The sequence below is a fragment of the Narcine bancroftii genome, chromosome 8 (assembly GCF_036971445.1).
Source record: "Narcine bancroftii isolate sNarBan1 chromosome 8, sNarBan1.hap1, whole genome shotgun sequence".
NCBI lineage: Eukaryota > Metazoa > Chordata > Chondrichthyes > Torpediniformes > Narcinidae > Narcine > Narcine bancroftii.
The window spans coordinates 66,890,539-66,912,192 of NC_091476.1; the positions used below are offsets into that span (position 1 = coordinate 66,890,539).

The following is a 21,654-nucleotide window of genomic DNA, read 5'->3' on the forward strand; positions in this document are numbered from 1 at the left end:
TAACCACTGAGCTATCAGAGCCACTAGTCAGCAGAGCATCACCACAGGCTGCATCAGAAACAACTCTGCGTTCCATTCGCATCGCGCCTTCTCCAGCTGGCAACCTCCCTCCTTGAGAGCAAGTTCAGATGATCAATGAATGCTGAGTTGAATGATTATTCAACCCAATTTCTTGCTTGCGCTGGAGTTCGTCTGAATTTGCAGGGGTCATCTACTGGACCCTCTGCTCCTGTTGTGGTCTCTACATTGGAAGAGACAGAGCACAGTCTGGGAGATCACTTTGTCCGATTACTCAGCTCTGTCCGACTCAATAACGGGGATCTCCCGGTGGCCACTCATTTCAAATTCCCATCCCATTCCTTAGCTAACATATCTGTCCATGGTCTCATGCACTGCCAGACTGAGACCACCTGCAAATTGGAGGAATAGCACCTTGTCTTCCACCTAGGCCCCCTCCAACCAGATGGAATAAGCATCGACCTCCTGTTTCTGTTAAACACACCCCCCCCATTCTTATTCCCCCTGTCACCCTTCCTCAACTCTCTCTCTCTCTCTCTCTATCTCTCTCCATCCCCCCTCTTCCCTCTGTCTCCTTATATATAACCATATATAACAATTTACAGTACGGAAACAGGCCATATCGGCTCTTCTAGTCTGCACCGTGAAACTCCACTAGTTCTACCTACCCACTCCCTTGCCCATAACCCTCCAACCCCCTCACATCCATGTACTCATCTAACCGCCTCTTAAATGACAGAATTGACCCTGCTGCAACTACCTCTTCTGGAAGGTCATTCCACTCAGCCACCTCTCTCTGAGTGAAGAAGTTTCCTCTTATATTACTCCTAAAGTTTTGCCCCCTAACCTTTAACATGATGCCTCGTTCCAATCTTCCCTACCCTCAGGGGAAAGAGCTTATTCACATCTACTCTATCGATTCCCTTCATAATTTTAAAAACCTCGATCAAAGTGAAGTTAGAACTGACAACTTTGATGAAAGGGGACTCTTAGTATATGCACAAGATTTGGTGATTTTTATAAACTCAGCTTCGAAGATCTGCCTCATTTCTGATTTAACAGGTGCCATCTATCAGGAATTTGTGAACTCCTGCAAGTACTGAACATGTAATGAATGGTTGCTTACTTAAGAGCTGCTTGTCCGATACACATTTACCCAGTAAATCTCCAGAGGTTAGTTCTGTTCCCTAAATACAGGTGGAAGCGTCTGTGAATTCCTTAATTTTCATGCCTCTCGGGAATTAAACTCAGGGCAAATGCCAAGGAGCTGCGAGAATTTTCCCGCCCAGTTGTCCAGCTGACTTAACATCTCATGACCGGCAGAACAATGTCCAAATCCCACATTAATTAATGATTCATCAGGATTAAATTCCGAGAGGAGAAGGGGCACTGCCAGATGCACAGGAGGTCCTGGAGACCATGTGGGACTGGTTTAATCTGGCAAATTATGGCAGAAACATACAGGATTCTGAGAGCGAGATAGATCACCTAGTTGAGTAGAAGATTGAGAAAGGTCAGCTAGTTGAGTGGTGTCATAACAACAATCTTGCCCTCAGCGGAAAACAAAACCAGGAGAACACAAACTAGTCTTCGTCGAGGAGTCAGCAGTGGAAAGGGTAAAGAACTTCAAATTCCCAGGCATCAAGATCTATCCTGGGGCCCTTCATGTTGATGCAACAGCGAAGGAAGCTCGCCAGCTATATTTTGTTAAGAGACTTGGCACATCACCAGAGACTCTTGAAAATTTCTACGGGTGTACCACAGAGAGCATTCTGACCAGATGCCTCACTGCCTGGTGTGGAGGTGCCAGCGCTCAGCGCAGGAAAAAGCTGCAGTGGGTTGTAAACTCATTTAGTGGCATCACGGGCACCAGTCTTCATCCCGATAAGGACATTCTCCAGAAGTGGTGTTGCAAGAAAGCAGCCTCTATCCTCAAGGACGCTCAAACCTCAGGCCATGCCCTCTTCATGCAACAACCATCAGGAAGGAGGTGCAGGAGCCTGAAGACAAACACCCTCCACCAGATTTCTAAACAATGAACCTGTAGACACTACCTCACTTTTTCCCACTTTTGCACTAATCTTTATAGCAACTTCACATCTATAATGCACAATTTGAAATGCCACAAAACAACAAATTTCATGACACTTTTTAAAAATATTTAGACATATCAGGCCCTTTTGGCCCACAAGCCCATGCCACCCAAACACACCCTATCGACCTCCATCCTCGGTATGTTTTGTTCTGAAGGGTGGGAGGAAACCAAAGCATCCGGAGGAAGCCCACTCTGACACGGGGAGAACATGCAAGCTCCTTACAGGATTCAAACCCTGACACCGATCGCTGGCACTGCAAGCAGCATTGCGCCCACCGCCTCACTAACCGTGCCGCCATGTTCAGGACCATAAACCAGATTCCGATGCTGAGAGGCGGCTGCTTCTTAAGCGCTTATGGCCGCACTCCCAATGTGAGAGAGAGACGCCCCTCTGATTGTGAAGTTATGAGGGCTAGCATTTCTCAGTGGCTGAGATCATCGCGAGCTGAGATTTGCCGATACTCCCACTGTCATTCTTCTGAATGCAGATGGCATATGTTCACAGATTTGCTTGATGAAAAACATGTTTCCCTTGTGTCAGTGGAGTATGAAGTCAGGGGATTGGTGGCGGGATTGAGGATTAGATAGATTGGCCTGAGATCTACAGATTTTTGGAAGCAAGGGGGACCGGAGAATGTGAGGATTGAGGACGAAAGTGGAATCATTGGAGATATCAGCTGCAATTGTGACCTTGACGAAGGGCTCAGGCCCAAAACATTGGCAAATATAGCTTTGCCTCCCATGGGCATTGCAGGACCTGCTGGGTTGCTCCAGCACTTTTGCGTGTCAACTACGATCACAGCAACCGCAGGTTTTCTTGTTACCCTGCAGTTGGCAGTCAGCGCAACCCCTTTACAGCAGCAGCAACTGGGCTCCAGGATTCGAATTCCACGCTGTCTGTAAGGAGTCTATACATTCTCCACGTGCCTGCATGGGTTTTCCCCAGGGGCTCCGGCTTCCTCTCACTGTTTGAAGGGCACCGGGGCCAATGTTAATTGGGCGGCGCGGACTCGTGGGTGGAAATGGCCCTGTTACCGTGTCTAAATTTAAATTTAATTGAAATAAAAAGTGCCCTTCACAATATTCCTGTTTAACATCCTTGCAAATGGACAATTATAGTGTAAATTCAGGGTCAATAGGCCTTGGTACCTTTCATCTTTGTTGTTGAACGTCCTTTGTGGAGAATTTGGGTGAAATAAATATGTATATTAGTGTGGAGTGGGGTAATAACTGCGTGGTATGTGGAAATTTATACGGCCTACCTGAAGATATGGCTTATACTAGGAATAAGTGACATAAAATAATCAAAGCTTGACTGGACAGGAAAGTCTGCATAGGCTGTGACCTCTTGATGAAGGGCTCAGGCCCAAATCTTCGGTTAACCTTTACTTTCCTATGGACACTGCATTACCTGCTGAGTTTCTACTGTGTATTGCAAAGCCTGGCTCCAGTTCAGCACTTTAATCTTTCACACATCTGCTCGGTTCCAACTTTTTAAACTGCTTTTGGGGGCCAAGTTTTAACCACAAGTGCTGAGCCTCCTTTCTAAGAGCATAGAGAGAGATTTCAATACGCCCCCCCTTGAACTTCAGTACTGAGACTGGAAACTCCTGTCATCTTACTACAGGAAGGAAAATTGAAAGAGTGCAAAGGAGATTTACAAGGATGTTGCCAGGACTTGAGGAACTGAGTTGCAGGGAAAGGTTAAACAAATTTAGTCTTTATTCCCTGGAGCGTAGAAGAATGAGGAGAGATTTGATAGAGGTATTTAAAACTATGAGGGTTATAGACAGAGCCAGCCCTTCAGCGCTTGACATCCTGTTTTGCGGAAACTGCCAAAATGTTTGGCCTGGAAGTCAGCCTGAAGAAAACTGAGGTCCTCCATCAGCCAGCTCCCCACCATGACTACCAGCCCCCCCACATCTCCATCGGGCACACTAAACTCAAAACGGTCAACCAGTTTACCTATCTCGGCTGCACCATTTCATCGGATGCAAGGATCGACAATGAGATAGACAACAGACTCGCCAAGGCAAATAGCGCCTTTGGAAGACAACACAAAAGAGTCTGGAAAAACAACCAACTGAAAAACCTCACAAAGATTAGCGTTTACAGAGCCGTTGTCATACCCACACTCCTGTTCGGCTCCGAATCATCACCTACGGCTCCTAGAAAGCTTCCACCAGCGTTGTCTCCGCTCCATCCTCAACATTCATTGGAGCGACTTCATCTCCAACATCGAAGTACTCGAGATGGCAAAGGCCGACAGCATCAAATCCACGCTGCTGAAGATCAAACTGCGCTGGGTAGGTCACGTCTCCAGAATGGAGGACCATTGCTTTCCCAAAATCGTGTTATATGGCGAGCTCTCCACTGGCCACCGTGACAGAGGTGCACCAAAGAAGAGGTACATGGACTGCCTAAGGAAATCTCTTGGTGCCTGCCACATACAACCGCCAGTGGGCTGATATCGCCTCAAACCGTGCATCTTTGCGCCTCACAGTTCGGCGGGCAGCAACCTCCTTTGAAGAAGACCGCAGAGCCCACCTCACTGACAAAAGACAAAGGAGCAAAAACCCAACACCCAACCCCAACCAACCAATTTTCCCTTGCAACCGCTGCAACCGTGTCTGCCTGTCCCGCATCGGACTTGTCAGCCACAAATGAGCCTGCAGCTGACGTGGACATTACCCCTCCATAAATCTTCGTCCGCGAAGCCAAGCCAAAGATATATAAGCAGGCTTTTCCTCTGAGGTCTAAACTAGAGGACATTGGTTAAGGTTGAAAAGGGAAAGGTTTAACAGGAACATTAGTGGAAACTATTTCACGCAGGAGAGCAGAGCAAGTTGCCAGCTGATTTGGTGAGGGTGGACTCAATTTTGATATTGGAGAAATATTTGGACAGGTGCAGATAGGAGAGATATGGAGGAATAAGGTCTAGGTACAAGTCAGTAGATTAGGCAGGATAATAGTCTGGCACAGACTAGAAGGGCAGAACAGCTTGTTTCTTCTGTGCCGTGGTGTTCTATGGTCCTATCCTCCCACTGTCATTTTTCTGAGGAGCAATGCAGATGGTATTCGTTCAGCAGGGTCGCCTGAGGAAAGGCATTCTCCCCTTGAGTCTCTGCATTTTTGAGTCATGTGATTGATGGCTGGATTAAGGAACGTCTACAGAGAGGGACTAAAAATGGAAAATATTGGAAATACTCAGCATGTGAGGCAGCATCTGTGGAGAGAGAAGAACATGACTGGCATGGTATTCCCACCATTTTCTATTCCATCATCCACATTTGCTTGCTTTTGCCTTTTTTTAAAATTTGGAGATACAGCACAGTAACAGGCCCTTCCGGCCCACGAGCCTACCCAAATGCACCCAATTGACCAATTCACCTGCTAATCTGCACGTTCGGAACGTGGGAGGAAACCAGAGCACCCGGTGGAAACCCACGCTGACACGGGGAGAACGTGCAAACTTCTTAAAGACAGCACCGAATTTTAACCACAGTTGCTCATGCTGCAATAGCATCACACTAACCCGCTCAACTTACGCCATATATTTATAAAAACTACCTTACAAAATAAATTAAAATAGTTCAAGATAAAGAAAAAGTCAAAGTCAGGCAGTGTCTGTGGTACACTGATTATTCAGGAATCTGATGGCAGCAGGGTAGAAGCTGCCCTTGTGCCGCTGAGTGCTCATCTTCAGCCTCTTGTACCTTATTTCCTAATGGTAGCAGAGTGAAGAAGGCATAGGTGGGTAGTGGGGGTCCTTGAGGATAGAGGCTGCTTTCTTAAGACACTGTGTCTTGTTGATGTCCTCGACAGAGTGAAGTCTGATGCCCGTGATGTCGCAGGCCGAGTTAACAACCCTCTGGAGTTTTTCCTAATCCTGAGTGTAGGCATCGCTGTTATAGGCAGTGATGCAACCAGCCAGAATGCGCTCCACGGTACACCTGTAGAGGTTTTCGAGTGTCTTCGGTGACATCCCAGATCTCCTCAAACTCCTACCAAGTATAGCGAGCCTTCTTCTTCGTGATTGCATCGACATGGAGGCTCCAGGACAGATCCTCGGAGATGTTGACACCCAGGAATACTGAACCATGTTATTATAAGCAAGTAGAAAATTACCAGAGTTGATGGTGCAAGCCTATGGAGAGGTGAGGATTAGCGGTATGTCAGGACAAATCTAAGAAGAGGTCTCTTCATTCAGGAGGGCTGAATTTTTGCAGCTCCTTATCGCAGCCACATCTCGCACAACTTAATGTTTCCAGAAGCTTAAATCCATCTTTTCACTTTATTATAGCCACTGTGGTTTGTGCACCCATCCAGGGAACTCAAAAATAACATCAATTCACAAGAAGCAGAGTTTAAGGTATTATCGTCTATTCGTTTATTGCAGCAAACTCCTTGTGTTCGAACATACGCTTATAGCAAGAGGAGGACTGCTCTTTCCGCATGGACCGCTCCCTCCAAGACTCCCTTGTCCACTCCTCCCTCTCCACCATTCATTACCACCTTAGCACCTGCCCCTGTGACCGCAGGAGATGCTCCACCTCAGCCCACGCCTCCAGGGCCCCTCACCAGTCCTTCCAAGTGGAGCAACACTTCACTTGTGAATCTGCAAGAGTCATCAACTGCATCCGGTGTGGTCTCCTCTACATCGGAGAGACAGAGCGCATTCTGGGAGATCGCTCCGTTGAGCACCTCGGCTCTGTCCGCCACAACAGTTCAATTCCCTGTCCCATTTCCTTGCTGACATGTCTGTCCATGGTCCCATGCACTGCCAGACTAAGACCACCCCATAAATTGGGGACTCTTCAACTGGATAGCATTTACATCAATTCTCCTGTTTCTGTGAACACCCCCCCCCTTCTTCAACCCCCATTTCTTTCCCCGTTGCTTTTCCCCAACCTCTGATCTCTCTCTCTCCTCCCTTTACCCTCAGTCTCATTTCACCAGCCAAAATCATCTCTCACCTCTCTTATCATATCCAATTATCACCTTTTATTGGCCTTGACTCCTCCCCCAGCCAGCCTTGTTTTTATGCAAATGCCTTCCTGTTCTTTGCTTCTTCCTTGAAGAAGGGCTCAGGCTGGATATCACACCATTGTTCTCTCGGCTTATGTTTACTTTCCCAAGACCTGGTATAAGCCCCCCTCTACATCATTGCATGCTCTGGCATCATTGCTTGCAGCATGAATTGTTTCGGCTTGGCCATTCCCCAGACTTTCAGCCCCCCAGAGTACATACCGCCCCGCCAATTCTGTTCACTGGACCAACCCACATTCCCCAATGAAAATGGGCCACCTTCTTGGGTAGCAGTTGATGTTCCAACTGAGTGGCTTTGTGAGGCTGCATTAGAAGGTGCAAGTGGTTCACAGAAACTCAAAATTCAAAGTTCAGATTTATTGTCAGAGTTTATACATGAAATCACATTCAACCCAAAGATTCTTTCTCCTGTGGGCGAGGCAGAATTTCCACTTATTGGTAGTTAAAAAAAAACTGTACTCAAAAAAGGATTGGCATACAAAGAGAGAAATGGAAACAAAAAAAAGAAATGGAAACAAACTGACAGTGTAATGCAGAAAAAAAATATTCTGTAACTTAAAAAAATATTTTGACATGCAACATGGTAACAGGCCATTTTGGCGCACGAGGCCATGCCGCCCAATTTACACCCTATTAACCTACAGGTGTGCTTTTGAACGGTGGGAGGAAACTGGAGCCCCTGGAGAAAACCCACGCAGACATGGGTGGGTAAGGTCTGTCTGTCCTTACAGACAGCGTGGGATTCGAACCCTGGTCCCGATCACTGGCGCTGAAAAGGTGTTGCGCTAACTGTGCCGCCCCCATTTCATGTAAAAACTGTGCCCTTAATGAGTTCCTAATTGAGTTTGTTGTTGAGGGGTCTGATGGTGGAGGGGTAGCAGCTGTTCCTGAACCTGATGGTGTGAGTCTTGTGGCACCGATACCTCATTCCTGATGGCAGCAGCGAAAACAGAGCGTGTGCTGGGTGATGTGGATCCTTGATGACTGCTGCTACTCTCCCTGTAGATGTTCTCAATGGTGGGGAGGGTTTTACCTGTGATGCCCTGGGCTGTGTCTACTACTCAGAGTTATTAGTGCCAAGCCGTTATGCAGTCAGTCAGCACACTTTCCACTGTACATCTGCAGAAGCTTGTCATGGTTCTCGATGTCATGCCAAACCTCGTACGGTGTTAGCCAGACCTGTGAGGGCGGCAGACCTCTGAAGGATGTCATTGTGCCAACTGCCAACACCTTCTAGAGGTCTCACTTTCCCTCTGGTGCCAGTCACAATTGACCAGATTGAGTGACCTCTGATATGAGCCCAGAGAAGCAGGCTGGAATCTTGAGCCACCAGCGAGCCGACTGGAGGAAGTCAGCGGGTCAGGCAGATTATGGGGGGGACAAATTAAACCAAAGGGCATGAATGCCAATTGTCCTAATTTCAGGTAACCCCCTCCCCTCTCCCTTTCCATTTTTTCTTTACCCTCCACTGTATTTGGCTCACAAACTGCCTGCTGCTTTCTCCCAGCTGCAAGCGGTTTGAAGAATCTTTTGTCTTGGCATTGTCAAGGAGAACAGCCTCCCGGGCAGGAGTGGGGACAGTAGTCAGGATTGGCGGTATTGGGGGGGTGTTGGGATTGGCGAAGGCTGATGTTACTGTGCTCTTTGGGTTTTTTTTAGTTTTATTCCAATAACTGAAAAAATCCAAAACCCGAACAATGTCTGGTCCCAAGCATTTCAGATATGGGGAAATGTACTGTATAGCAAAGATAAAGATATATAACCAATGTTTCGGGCTTGAGCCCTTCTTCAAGGTATTTGTGGAGCATTATTTCTTTCCTCTAGTTCTCATTCTCCTCTCTCTCACTCTCTCTTTTTCCTCTTTCTCTCTCTCTCTTTCTCTCTCTCTCTCTCTCTCTCTCTCTCTCTCTCTCTCTCTTGTTCTCTCTCTCTCTCTTTCTCCTGTGACAGAATATATAGGAATATTTTTGGGAGATAAATTGGGAAAGGTAGAGTAGGTTACACACACTTTAAAACAGATCTTATATGAAATACTGAAGAATTCATATCATGAGTGACTTTACAGAAACTGTGCAAATAAATGGACTACTGTCTTTAAAGCAACAAGCAGGAGACATTATATCTATTAATAGCTCTTTGCAGAGTTTTGAAGAGATCACAAAAAGGTCGCTAATGGGTTTTTATTTACCTAAAAACAACAGATGAACCAGAAGACTGACTTCTATTGTTTGCTGGGGAAGGTCAGGTATTTTTTTACGAGAGAGAGAGAGAGAGAGAGAGAGAGAGAGAGAGAGAGAGAGAGTCGCATGGGCTTTCTGGCAGTTAGAGAGTCAGTGTCTCAGAGAGAGGGGGAGACTGAACAGTGTCAGCCAGGAGAAGCTTGTTGGAACTGAAACAGAAGCGCCAGAGTGGAGGATGGCCTACTCTTGTGTGTCATGCAAGAGGAGAAAATGAGCTGTCTGGTGTTTCTCTTGGAATAAGGGGAACAGAAAGGAACTCTGTGATAGCCTGAAAGAAAGAGGTTATCATCTGGAGACCCTGATGGGGGAAGTTTCATCAGTGAGACATTGAGGTGTCTCAGTTGTAGAAATCCTGGAAATACACATCTCTCTCTCTACAAAACCTACAAGAACCTTCCTGAGTGGTAAACATTTATCTTTCGAGCACCAAAGCCCAGTGAACTTTATAAATGTTAAATTCCGTGTACAGTTTAAGAATTACCTGCAACCAGAGAACTTGGAAGAATGAGAAGTGAAATTGGACTGTGAACTAAAGAACTTTCTTAAATTTACACACACATTACATACACATGCGCTTGCAATTAGAAGGGGGTTAAGTTGGGTTTAGTTAATAGAGATAAGTTAAAGTTTGATTCTGTTTTCATGTCTAAAGATAATTAAAAACAACTTTTGTTTAAGTAACCATTTGTCTTGGTGAATATCTGTTGCTGCTGGGTTTTGTGATCCTCTGGGCCCGTAACACTCCCTCTTCCCTTTTCCCTCTGTCTCCTTCCATAGAGACAATCAATCTCATCTTCAATCTGTCCACATCAATGACAGGGATCTCCCATTTCAATTCTATGCCCCACTCCCACACTCGCATGTTTGCACATGGCCTTATGAACTGTCAAGCCAAGGCCACCCATAAAATGGAGGAGCAACACCCAATTTTCCATCTGAGCACACTTCAACTGGACGGGATTAACATCGATCTCTCCGGTTTCTGTTAGCCCACTCCCTGTTCTCCCTTTCTTCCCCATCCCTCTGTCTCCTTTCCTTCAGCTTTTCACCCTCTTCTCTTTCCATTCACTGAGCCATCCCCCCTCCCCCCTCGTTTGCTGATGTGCCCTCCCTCCCTTCTCCACCTATTACCTCCTGCCCGTGGGACCATGCTCCTCCACCCCCCCCCCCCCACGCCCCACCATTTTGTTCAGGCACCTGTCAATATCTTGATGAAGGGCTCAATCCCAAAACATTGGTTGAGTATCTTTATCTTTGGTACATGAAGTCCACTGTTTGAGTTTTTCCAGCATTGTGTTTTTACCTCAAGGTTTTCTTGCTGCCCATAGGAATCGCTTTGCAGCCAGTGTAAGCGTCTGAGTCAGCCGAGTATTCTTATCCACTGAGCATTTGCGGTCAGAGCCATTTGCACTGCTTTGAGCTCTTCAAGTATATGAGCCGGAATAAAAATGAGTTTGTAACTCAAACATCATTCTCTTGTTTTCAGGAAACTTGAAGAAGCTCACAATAATTTCATGGACCACAAGGATCGAGTCATTACAGAGATCTATAACGAATCCAAAGAAAGAGCAAGGTAAAATTTCCCCCTATTAACAAGAGATCCAGGTCCAGGTAAATGTGACTTTACCCACTGAGTTGGGGATGGGGATTAGAAGGGGAGACTCCACTGGGAACGGTGAGTGGGGACTTTCACAGGGCAAGGTGAGTGGGGAGTTTTACAGGGCAGGTTGAGTGGGGAGTTTCACTGGGCAGAGGTAGAGGGGAGTTTTACAGGGTAGGGTGAGTGGGGAGTTTCACTGGGTAGAGGTAGAGGGGAGTTTTACAGGGCAGGGTGAGTGGGGAGTTTCACTGGGCAGAGGTAGAGGGGAGTTTCACAGGGCAGGGTGAGTGGGGAGCTTCACAGGGCAGGGTGAGTGGGGAGTTTCACAGGGCAGGGTGAGTGGGGAGTTTCACAGGGCAGGGTGAGTGGGGAGTTTCACTGGCAGGGGTAGTGGGGAGTTTCACAGGGCAGGGTGAGTGGAGAGTTTCACTGGGCAGAGGTAGAGGGGAGTATTACAGGGCAGGGTGAGTGGGGAGTTTCACTGGCAGGGGTAGTGTGGAGTTTCACAGGGCAGGGTGAGTGGGGAGCTTCACAGGGCAGGGTGAGTGGGGAGTTTCACAGGGCAGGGTGAGTGGGGAGTTTAACTGGCAGGGGTAGTAGGGAGTTTCACAGGGCAGGGTGAGTGGGGAGTTTCACTGGACAGAGGTAGAGGGGAGTTTTACAAGGCAGGGTGGGTGGGGAGTTTCACTGGCAGGGGTAGTGAGGAGTTTCACAGGGAAGGGTGAGTGGGGAGTTTCACTGGCAGGGGTAGAGGGGAGTTTCACTGGCAGGGGTAGTGGGAAGTCTATGCATTGAACTCGTGTGGACATTGAGCGAAGGAATGTGTGAATGAGAGGGGGTTAAGAATGAGTGAACAGTTCTGTGATTGAGAGAACTCATTAAACATTCTGACTTTGGTGATTAAAATGAGGTTGTGAATGAAGATACAGATCTGGTGTGTTCCAGCTTTTGCCGATGATCACAGTGTCCAGGGAATGTTAATAACTGTGACTTCTTTTACCCACGTGGTTTTCAATTTGAGTCAATGTCTGTGTTCCAATATTCCAAACATCTGGAACGTTCCCCTTTCAAGGGTCTGTGATGACCAAATTTCACAAATACTTTCAAATGTCAGTCTTACTTAATGTTACTGCAACAATGTCCCAGTGTCTGACTTTGGGGAAATTGGCTAATGTTCAGACAATGAGCCATGGAGCAGCTTGAAGACCAGGAATCTGCCGATGTGTGGAGCTGCTCACGAGTGCTCACCGCACTTTGGCATGACTTCCCTCCACCATTTCCTAGCCTTCCCTGTCATCCTCATGCCTTGAGTCAGGTGCCAAACAATGATCCTACTCGGGTGTAGAAACTGAAGTGGCAACCCTTGCCTCCAGGTGCAGCCTCACACTCAGAGATTGGAAACTTGGCCGAATGGTGCACCAACAACAACTTAACACTCAATGACACCAAAACCTGGAGCTGATTGTTGTCTTCAGGAAAGGAAAGCCAGAGCTTTACAATCCAGTGATCATTGGGGGATCAGAGGTGGAGAGAGTGAGCACATTTAAGTTCTTGGGAATCTCTATCTCAGAAGATCTTTCCTGAACTCAACGCACCAATGACATCATGAAGAAAGCCCAACAGTGCCTCTACTTCTTCAGGAGTTTTGGTACAACACCAGAAACCCTGGCAGATTTTTACAGAGGTGTGGTGGAAAGTGCGCTGATCGGCTGCATCACGGTCTGGTATGGGGAACATCAATGCACCTGAGCATAAAGCCCTCCAAAAGGTAGTGGACATCACAGACAAAACCCTCCCCACTACTGAGTACATTACGGGGAACGCTGCCGTCGGAGAGCAGCAGCAGTCATGGAAGACCCACACCACCCAGCACACGCTCTTTTCTTGCTGCTCCCATCAGGAAAGATGTATCAGTGCCACAAGACTCACACCAGCAGGTTCAAGAACAGCTGCTACCCCTCCACCATCAGACTCCTCAACAACAAACTCAATCAGGGACTCATTTAATAACTCTTACTTGTGTACTTTATTGATTTTCTTTTGTTCTCTCTATATTGCACAGTCAGTTTGTTTAGATTGATTATCTATTTCAGTTCTTTTATTTGTTTACATGTTTAGACATACATACAGCATGGTAACAGGCCATTTCGGCCCACAAGTCCACGCCGCCCAACTTACACCCCCAGAACATTTTTGAACTGTGGGAGGAAACCGGATTCCCCGGAGAAAACCCATGCAGACACGGGAAGAACGTACAAATTTCTTACAGACAGCACAGGTTTCAAACCCCGGTCCAGTCCCGATCGCTGACGCTGTAAAGGCGTTGCGCTAACCACTATGCCAACCGTGCTGTGTACAGTTTATTTTTTGCACTACCAATAAGTGGTAATTCTGCCAAGCCCGCAGGTAAAAGGAATCTCAGGGTTGTATGTGATGTCAGGTATGTAGTCTGACAGTAAATCTGAAATCTAAGGTAATGTCACATCCCAGTCATTAATGCATTGGACAACAACATGCCCACGAATCATCTCTGGCAATATTGCTCAACCAGTGGTCCGACAGCCTGTTAAATTTAAATTTAATTTTTTTACATTTTAAATGTAAATTTAAATTTAGACATAACCAGCCCTTTTGGCCCACAAGCCCATGCCACTCAAATAGACTCAATTTAATCTGCAGCCCCTGGAACGTTTTTGAAGGGTGGGAGAATATCCGGAGGAAACCTGTGCAGACGTGGGGCGAACGTACAAACCCCTTGCAGATGCCGCCGGATTCGAACCCTGGTGCTGTAACAGCGTTGCACTGTCCGCTACACTAACCGTGCCATGGGTGGTCCGCACCACTGTCACTGTGTCAGCTTGTTGTAGGCCAGGGGTGTCAAACTCAAATTCACGGAGGGCCAAAATTAAAAACTTGGACTAAGTCGAGGGCCGAACTAAATATTTATTGAAAATTTTCAACAACATCTGCATGTTTTCTCTTCTTTCAACATATGTAATGTTAAACTTTTTCTTATTAAAATAAATGTTTAATACTAGTTTTGGATAAACTCTTTCCAGAAGCATTAACAAATGAGAAATAAAATATTCAATAAATAATATTTCTCTATAGAGGATTTGTCAAATGTTGTTAATGTGCTGTCGAATAGTAAAATCTGAGGGCTATTGAGAATGTGGGAGAATAACATGATTCCTGAAACAATCAAATGGGTGACTGATTGTGGGCATGAACTCTAGCAGGGTTATTTGCCATGCCCTTTTTCCATTGGTACAGATATCCTTTGATTTACACACTTTTCAAGTTTTATGCCTAATGAGCTTGTATCCAGGTGCAGGACCATTTTTAACCAGGAATATATTGATCACTGTGACATGAAACTATTGGAAGATCGTTTTATCCTGAGATTAAAGTTCATAATATTTACTCAGGCCTGTGTGCGGGAGGGCGGGGTTTGCGGGCGATCGGGTTGGACAACGACAGTGCGGGGGCATCGGCTCTCGCTGCAGGGCGGCATCTCGGCGGATCAGCGGCCCCGTCACCATGAGTCGCGGATCGGCCTGCGGCAGGAAGGGGGAGTGGGCAATGGTCCTGGCGAGGTCAGGCCCGAGGCCTCCGGTTCCGGGCGCTGGGAAGCGGCCTTGGCTTCCCCTGACACTGGCCAGGCCCCAAAACCAGAGTCCACGGTGAGACCCTGTAACGTAAACAGAGGAGGTAGGGGTGATTAGCAGGCTGACGCCAATGCATTCTGGGATTTGTTGTATTACTGTGCATGCGCTATACTGGCACGGCGGCCAGCGGGCCACCTCTAATACATTTTTGAAATGATCTTGCGGGCCAAATATAATTATATTGGCCCGCGGACCAGAGTTTGACATGTGTGCCCTATGCCATCGGAACTCTGTAATTAGTAAGGGATTGCTTAAGGTGGGATGTGAGTGGGAAGGAAAGGGTGAGAATCACTGCTCTAGACCCAATTGTTACTGAAATATTTTGCTTAGAAAAATTGTCATTGGCCCATTTCCTTTAGCGTTCTGAAACTGTGCACATGACGAGTCAATGAGGGATGATTAAAGCAGTGGTCTTCAAACTTTTTCTTCCCACCCACAGACCACCTTAAGCAATCCCTTACTAATCACAGAGGGACGCGAGTGGAAAGAAAAAGGCTCCTAAAATGGTTATATGGTTATGGTTATGGTTAACTGTTGTATTGTGGTAACTCCACATCTGATTAGGTTAATTGTTAGGCAAGTGGTCAGAGAAGGACCCCCCCCCACCCCAAGAAAGGCTTAAATCACAGGAACAAAATAAGCTTCCGTCTCACTGCTCCCAATCTTACACACAGTCCTGATGTGGAATGTGGGGTCGCAGCTCCACGTTCACCCGAGTTCAGGTGCTGTCTGTGTGGAGTTTGTACGCTCTCCCCTTGTCTTGGACCAACAGGTCGGTCGCCTGACGAAGGCACCCGAACCCCCCCGTTGAAACGCCGGCGTCCGGGGCGGTGGAGGAATTGGCTGAGAAAAGCGCATTGCTCCCACCCCCCTCTCATGGTTGGAGAGGGATTAAACTGCGATCTCACGGCGCCGGGCTCGTCTCCAACAAAAGAAGCGGGAGGCAGGGTCCGCTGCACATGGAGCGAGGGGGAAGGCATCGCCAATGAGACATTCGGTCCAGCGTCGCCGCTGAAGCGCAGACCCAGCGAGGATGATCCCCAACTCCAGCCGCGTCTGTGTGTCCGGGAGCCGAGCGGGCTGAATGCGGCGCTCCGATCCCCGGGATTTGGGACTCTGAGACCCCTCCACACCTCCGGCGTCTTCATTTTCAACTTCAGTGTGCATGCGCTATACTGGCGCGGCGGCCAGCGGGCCAACTCTAATATATATTTAATATGATCTTGCGGGCCAAATATAATTATATCGCGTGCCAAATTGCCAGAGTTTGACATGTGTGTTGTAGGTGGCCCTCAGACCACTGGAGGTCATGAGCTTGTTGTAGGTGGCCCACACACCACTGGAGGTCCATGAGCCTTTTACAGGTGGTCCTGAGGCCACTGGAAGTCCGTGGGTTTCTTGTTGGTGGACCCTGTTACAAGTGATCCACGGTAATGTGCCTGCAAATTAGAAGAGATTCGGAGCCACCAATTTACAGCCTATTTCGATCTTTGTGCCTCCCCCGTGACACGTACAAACCCCAGCCCCTCCCCTCATCCTCCCATCACCCTCCATTTCTCCAGCTCCTGAGTTCTGTACATTCTTCCCTTCTTCTGCCTTGCCGCTGATGACTGCATTTCCAACTACCCCCGAAATTCCCTTCTGAAACTCTCTGATTCTCCCTCTCTGCTCTCGAAGATGCCTCTTGGAGCGAATTGCTTCTGGAACTTTTGCTCACCTTGCTGTGCCAGATTTCACCTCCTCGGAACTCGTATGCATGTTGACAGCTTTAAATAAAGTACTGCTTTTTGTTCCAATGTGCGTTTTGATAAGACCACAATAAGGCCAAAAGACACGGGAGCAGAAATTGGCCATTTAGTCCATTGAGGCTGCCCGTCATTCAATGATGAGCTGATAAATTCTCCCACTCAGCCCCACTGCACACCCTTCCCCCAATAGCCTTAGATCCCCCTGGCTAATCAAAAACCTATCAATCTCTCCCTGAAATACATCCAATGACCCAGCCTCCACAACCGCCTGTGGCAACAAATTCCACTGATTCACCACCCTCTAGCAAAAGAACTTTTTCCACATCTCTGTTCTAAATGGATACCCTCCAATCCTGAATTTGTGCCCTCTCGTCCTAGACTCACACCATGGGAAGCAACTTATCTACTTCTACTCTGTCCACGCCTTTCAAACATTATGAAATTGACATTGAAATCCTATGGGGTAGATATTGAGATGTTTTCACTCCTGGGCGAGTCTCTAATGAGGAGACTTAGCTACAAGAAAGGGAGCAGTCATTTAAAACTGAGGTGCAATGAATTTCTTCTCACAGTGAGTGGAGAATCTCCTGTCTAGATTGCTGGATGTATTCAAAGAGGAGGCAGATAGTTTTTTGATAGATCAGAGAATTAGAGGCATTAGGAGTTGAGGGCTGGGAGCAGCTCTACTTGAGTGGTGGTTGGCTTGCGGGACCAGATGAGGTGAACAAAAGCTTGAGCAGCAATTTACAGCAGCCCACTCCTCTGTCTGACCAGGTGCAATTCAAATGCCCGTTCTACAAATTTGCCAATGACGTCACGGTCGTCAGCAAAATCACAGACGGCAATGAGGGAGCATGCAGGAGGGCGATAGATGGGCTGGTTGAGAGGTACCACAGCAACTACCTTGCACTCAGTGTGAGCCAAACCATGGAGGTGATTGTGGACATCAGGAAGAGGAAATCAGGAGAACCCAAACCAGTCCTCATTGAGGGGTCAAGAACTTCTAATTCCTGGGAGTCAACACCTCTGAGGATCTGCCTTGGAGCCTCCACGTCGATGCAATCATGGAGAAGACTCGTCAGCGGCCTCACTTTGTGAGAAGTGTGAGGAGATTCAGTACGTCACCAATTTCTACATGGAGAGCATTCTGATTGGTTGCATCACTGTCTGGTGCCAGAGGTGCCAATGCAAAGGACAAGAAAAACTACAGGAAGGCGTAAACTCAGCTAGCGCCATCACGGGCATCAGTCTCCACTTCGTCGAGGACATCTAGAAGAGGCGGTGTCTTAAAAAAGCAGCCTCCATCCTCAAGGACCCCCACCATCCAGTTCACACTAACATCAGGAAGGAGGTCCAGGAGCCTGAAGGCAAACACCCAGCGGCACAAGGATAGCTTCTTTCCCTTCGCCATCAGATTCCTGAATGGAGAATGAACCACAGACACTCCCTCACTTTCTCTTATTTGTTTGCACATTTATTTATTTTTAAATGTAATTTTATAGCAATATTTTGCCCTGTGAGATGCTGCTGCGAAACCACCAATTTTGTGTCATGTTCATAACAATTAATTCTGATTCTGATTCCTCCACCCCACCCCCTCCCCCCTCCATTTATTCAGGCATCTTGCCATCTATCCAGATTCCCCACGAAGGGCTCAGGCCCAAAGTGCCGACTGTCTTTCACTTCAAAAGCCTGCTGCATGACCTGCTGAGTTTGCGTACTGCGGCCCACTTCTGCTTTTACTCCCTCACAAGATTAAAGTAAAGATTTGCAGATGCTGGAAATAAGAACAAAGCACTCACCGCACAATGACGGCCGTCTCTATGGAGAGGGAAATGCTTCCAGTTCGGGGCCCCTTCACCGATGAGGCATCCCAGGCCTGAATCGCTTCCCCACATGCTGCTTGGCATGTGGAGTGTTTCCAGTGCTTTGCTTCCATTTCCCATTGTGGGTCCTGCTTCACGCCGAAGAGATCTGTCCTCGGTATAAATGCAGTTGAGCAGCAGACTTACCCAGCGTTGGCTTCCATGACATTTGAGGGGCCAGCAGCTCTGCCAGCCACTGGGCCGATAAATGCATTTAGTGCCCAAAGCTCCAGTGGAGTTGTTGAAGGCAGCTGGCACAAAGGAGGCTTGATCTGTGGAAGTGTGGGCACTCTAAAGAGGGCAGGGATAACAGGCAGCTGCTGAATAAAGTGAAATCCTGCTCAATGAAAGTGAAGCTGAAAATACTCCACACTTATCTACACTGTGATTAGTCCTGTGTAATCAGCTGCCTCTGCTTTTATGTTTTGCTTTTATAGTGCGTTTACATTGGTATTGCAGAATACACCACTTGGTGTGCTCTCATGTTCAGGCTGCAGGTCTCTACATCGGAGAGACTGGTCGCAGACTGGGAGATTGCTTTGTTGAGCACCTCAGCTCTGTCCACCTTTCAAGCCTTTGAACCTGCAATACCATTTAGTTCAATCACAGTTAATCCAATCTTCAACTAAAGTGTAATTCATGCCATTTAGTACCCGACCCAAGTAAAAATCTGAGAGTATTTAGAGACTTATAAGATTCAAAATTCTTTTATTGTCATGTAACGCTGGACAATGAAGATTTTGCTTCTTGAAGACTTTTTTGGTGTATTCTATGGGTTTTGGGATGGTGATCACAAAATTCACCTCAAAAATTTCTTATCATGTACCGTTTTTTACATATAACCTACTTTTGTGATTTCCTGTCATATTTTAAGTCTACTTCAAGAATACAAAGCCATGACATACTTTCCAGAAATTCATTTTCTGCATTGCTCTTGGACTTCTTCTCCGCTGATCTTGGCACAGTCAATGACGAACAAGGTGAAGGGTTTCCCCAAGACATTACGACCCTGAAAAAGCAGTATCAGGGCAATTGGAATTCATCGATGCCGGCTGACTATTGTTGGGCACTGACACTTCAGCGGCAAAACATTTTAGGTCAGTTGAACTAGTGCAAGGTGTGAGCATCATTATGTGATTAAACGCGCTAAATTCAATAAAAGTTCATATTTCTCCAACTTCCCACGTGATTCAGCAAATCTGAAATTAATTTTGTGTTCAACTTGAAGTTGCCTAACATAATCCCCAATGTTTCTTCAGGAAGCAAAACCTTTTGAAAAAAATTTGTTGTCCAGTGTAATCAAACAGAAAATGCGACACAGGTACACAATCCTTTATCCGGAACCTAGGGGGACAGTGTGTTCCAAATTTTGGATATTTCCGGATTTCAGAACAAAAGCCAGCTGCCCCAGATTTAAGCCCACCCAAATTGTGCTGCTGTATCTACCCTCTTCCAGTCGCGCTAGTGTCTCTCTCCCCCTCGCCCACCTGAGTCGCGCTGCCGTCTCTCCACCCCCCCACCCGCCCAAGTCGCACTGCTCTCTCTCTCTCTCCCTCCTCCCACCCGAGTCTCGCTACCGTCTCTCCCCCTCGCCCAACCTTGTTGTGCTGCTCTCTCTCTTCCCCCCTGCCCAACCAAGTCACGCTGCTGTCTCTCTCTCCGCCCCCCCCCCCCCTCCGCTGTACCAGCACCAGGAAAAAAATGCCGATTTTTTGAGCTTTCCAGATTTTAGATGTCCGGATAAAGGATTGCGTGCCTGTATTCCACGAAATTTCCTTCAGACAAGGAGTCACCATTAGTGTCGCCCAGCGCTCCTTGAAGTAAGAGAAAGATGAGCAAAAGACAGTCCCTTTAGAGTTAGTGAGTGTACGTGGATTTTCCTCCCAACACTCCCGGAGCCTTCCCAGCCGCCCGTTCTATCCGTTGGCAGCCCGAGCTCTGACACGATCAGGGAGCTTTCATCACCTGAGGTCCTTCAGGAGCTCTTCATGCCCTCAGCACTCTCTCAAATCCCAGTTCTGATACCAGATTGGATACAGGTTCCATGAAAGTAGAATGTAAAGAAAATTGGTAATGAAATATTTGAGCTGTCTTTTGCCCTCTCCTGGGCATTTCTTCCTTCTACCTTGCACTTGCCCTCACTGTCTGTATGGGTCTCGTCAGTGTCCGCTTGTAGGGTTAGCTCTGCTTCACCCAACCCACCCCCCCACCCCACCAAGAATAACAACCAGGAGCTCGAGCTCCGAACTAGTGTCTACACTAGAAAGGGGGCTTGGATCAGTCAGGTTCCAAACAGCAAGGCGGAACTCAAGTACTCTTGTCACCATTGAGACTCACAGCCACATCACCGTTTTCCTGATCGGCCAGGGGGGGTCAGGCCCCTCAACTGACCGCAATGTGCTGGAGAAACTCAGCAGGTTACACAGCGTCCACAGGAAGGAAAGGGAAACCAACTGACCTCAAAAAACATACCAGGGATGGAGGTCAGCTGGGTCTAATTGGGTGGCAGGTCTTGTGAGCCTGTTTCCGTGCTGTACGTCTAAAAGTTAAAAATGTACAATTTAACTGTGAGAGTCCCTTTACCCCGTGGCTCAAGATGATGGCTCACTGCTATATTTCTGCATACCCTACCCATGCACAGTGTGAAGATGAAGTGCTGCTACACGCTGACAGCATTGGACATCCACAAAGCCAATGAGTTACAAACTCTATAAATGAGTTACAAATGCTTATATATGTTGCACTGGCGTGTATGTGGGATGAAGTCAGGTCAAGAAATTACTAAATACTGTTTACAGCTGTTCCTTCAGCCTTCGGGTTGAGTGCTTTTCCTATTCCCATCTTTATATTCAACAACAAATATTTATGTATCCCCTTTAACAAGGCACTACACATTTTAAGGCAAAACCACACAAAAAGCTCACTCCCCTCCCCCACTCTCCTCTGACCTTCCCTTCCCCCAACTTCCTCTGACCTTCCCTCCCACCAACTCTCCTCTGACCTCCCCTCCCCCCAACTCTCCTCTGACCTGCCCTCCCACCAACTCTCCTCTGACCTCCCCTCCCCCAACTCTCTGACATCCCGTTCCCCCCAACTCTTCTCTGACCTCCCCTCCCACCAACTGTCCTCTGACCTCCCATGGCTGCCACCACCCCCTCTGACCTCTCCTACCCTCACCTCCCTCCCTGACCTCCACTGCCCACAACCTCCCCCTGATTCCCCATACACCTACCTGCCCCCTGACCTCCCCTGCTCCCACCTCCCCCAGTTCCAGTCCCAGCTGCTGTTACTGACTGTTGCACTGTGGAAGTGATCTCTGTCTCTCTCTCTCGCTCTTAAAGAGAAAGCCTGTTTGACCCTCTCTGCTTGCA

The 21,654-nt window shown here is 47.5% G+C and overlaps 1 protein-coding gene across 7 annotated transcripts in view; it reads left to right on the plus strand.

Moving 5' to 3' along the window:
* The window catches only part of dnajc4 (DnaJ (Hsp40) homolog, subfamily C, member 4), a 242,390-nt gene that overhangs the window by 184,431 nt on the left and 36,305 nt on the right, over positions 1–21,654 (plus strand). For 6 of the 7 annotated variants that reach the window (XR_011343169.1, XM_069893943.1, XM_069893942.1 and 3 more), the window contains one exon: positions 10,889–10,975. Coding sequence is in view for 6 of the 7 variants with exons in the window: in XM_069893943.1 (XP_069750044.1) it covers positions 10,889–10,975 (87 nt within the window). In the remaining variant the exon portion in view is untranslated. Of the gene's footprint in view, positions 1–10,888; positions 10,976–13,120; positions 13,968–21,654 lie in introns of those variants that run through there. The other variant, XM_069893941.1, reaches the window with a different exon arrangement.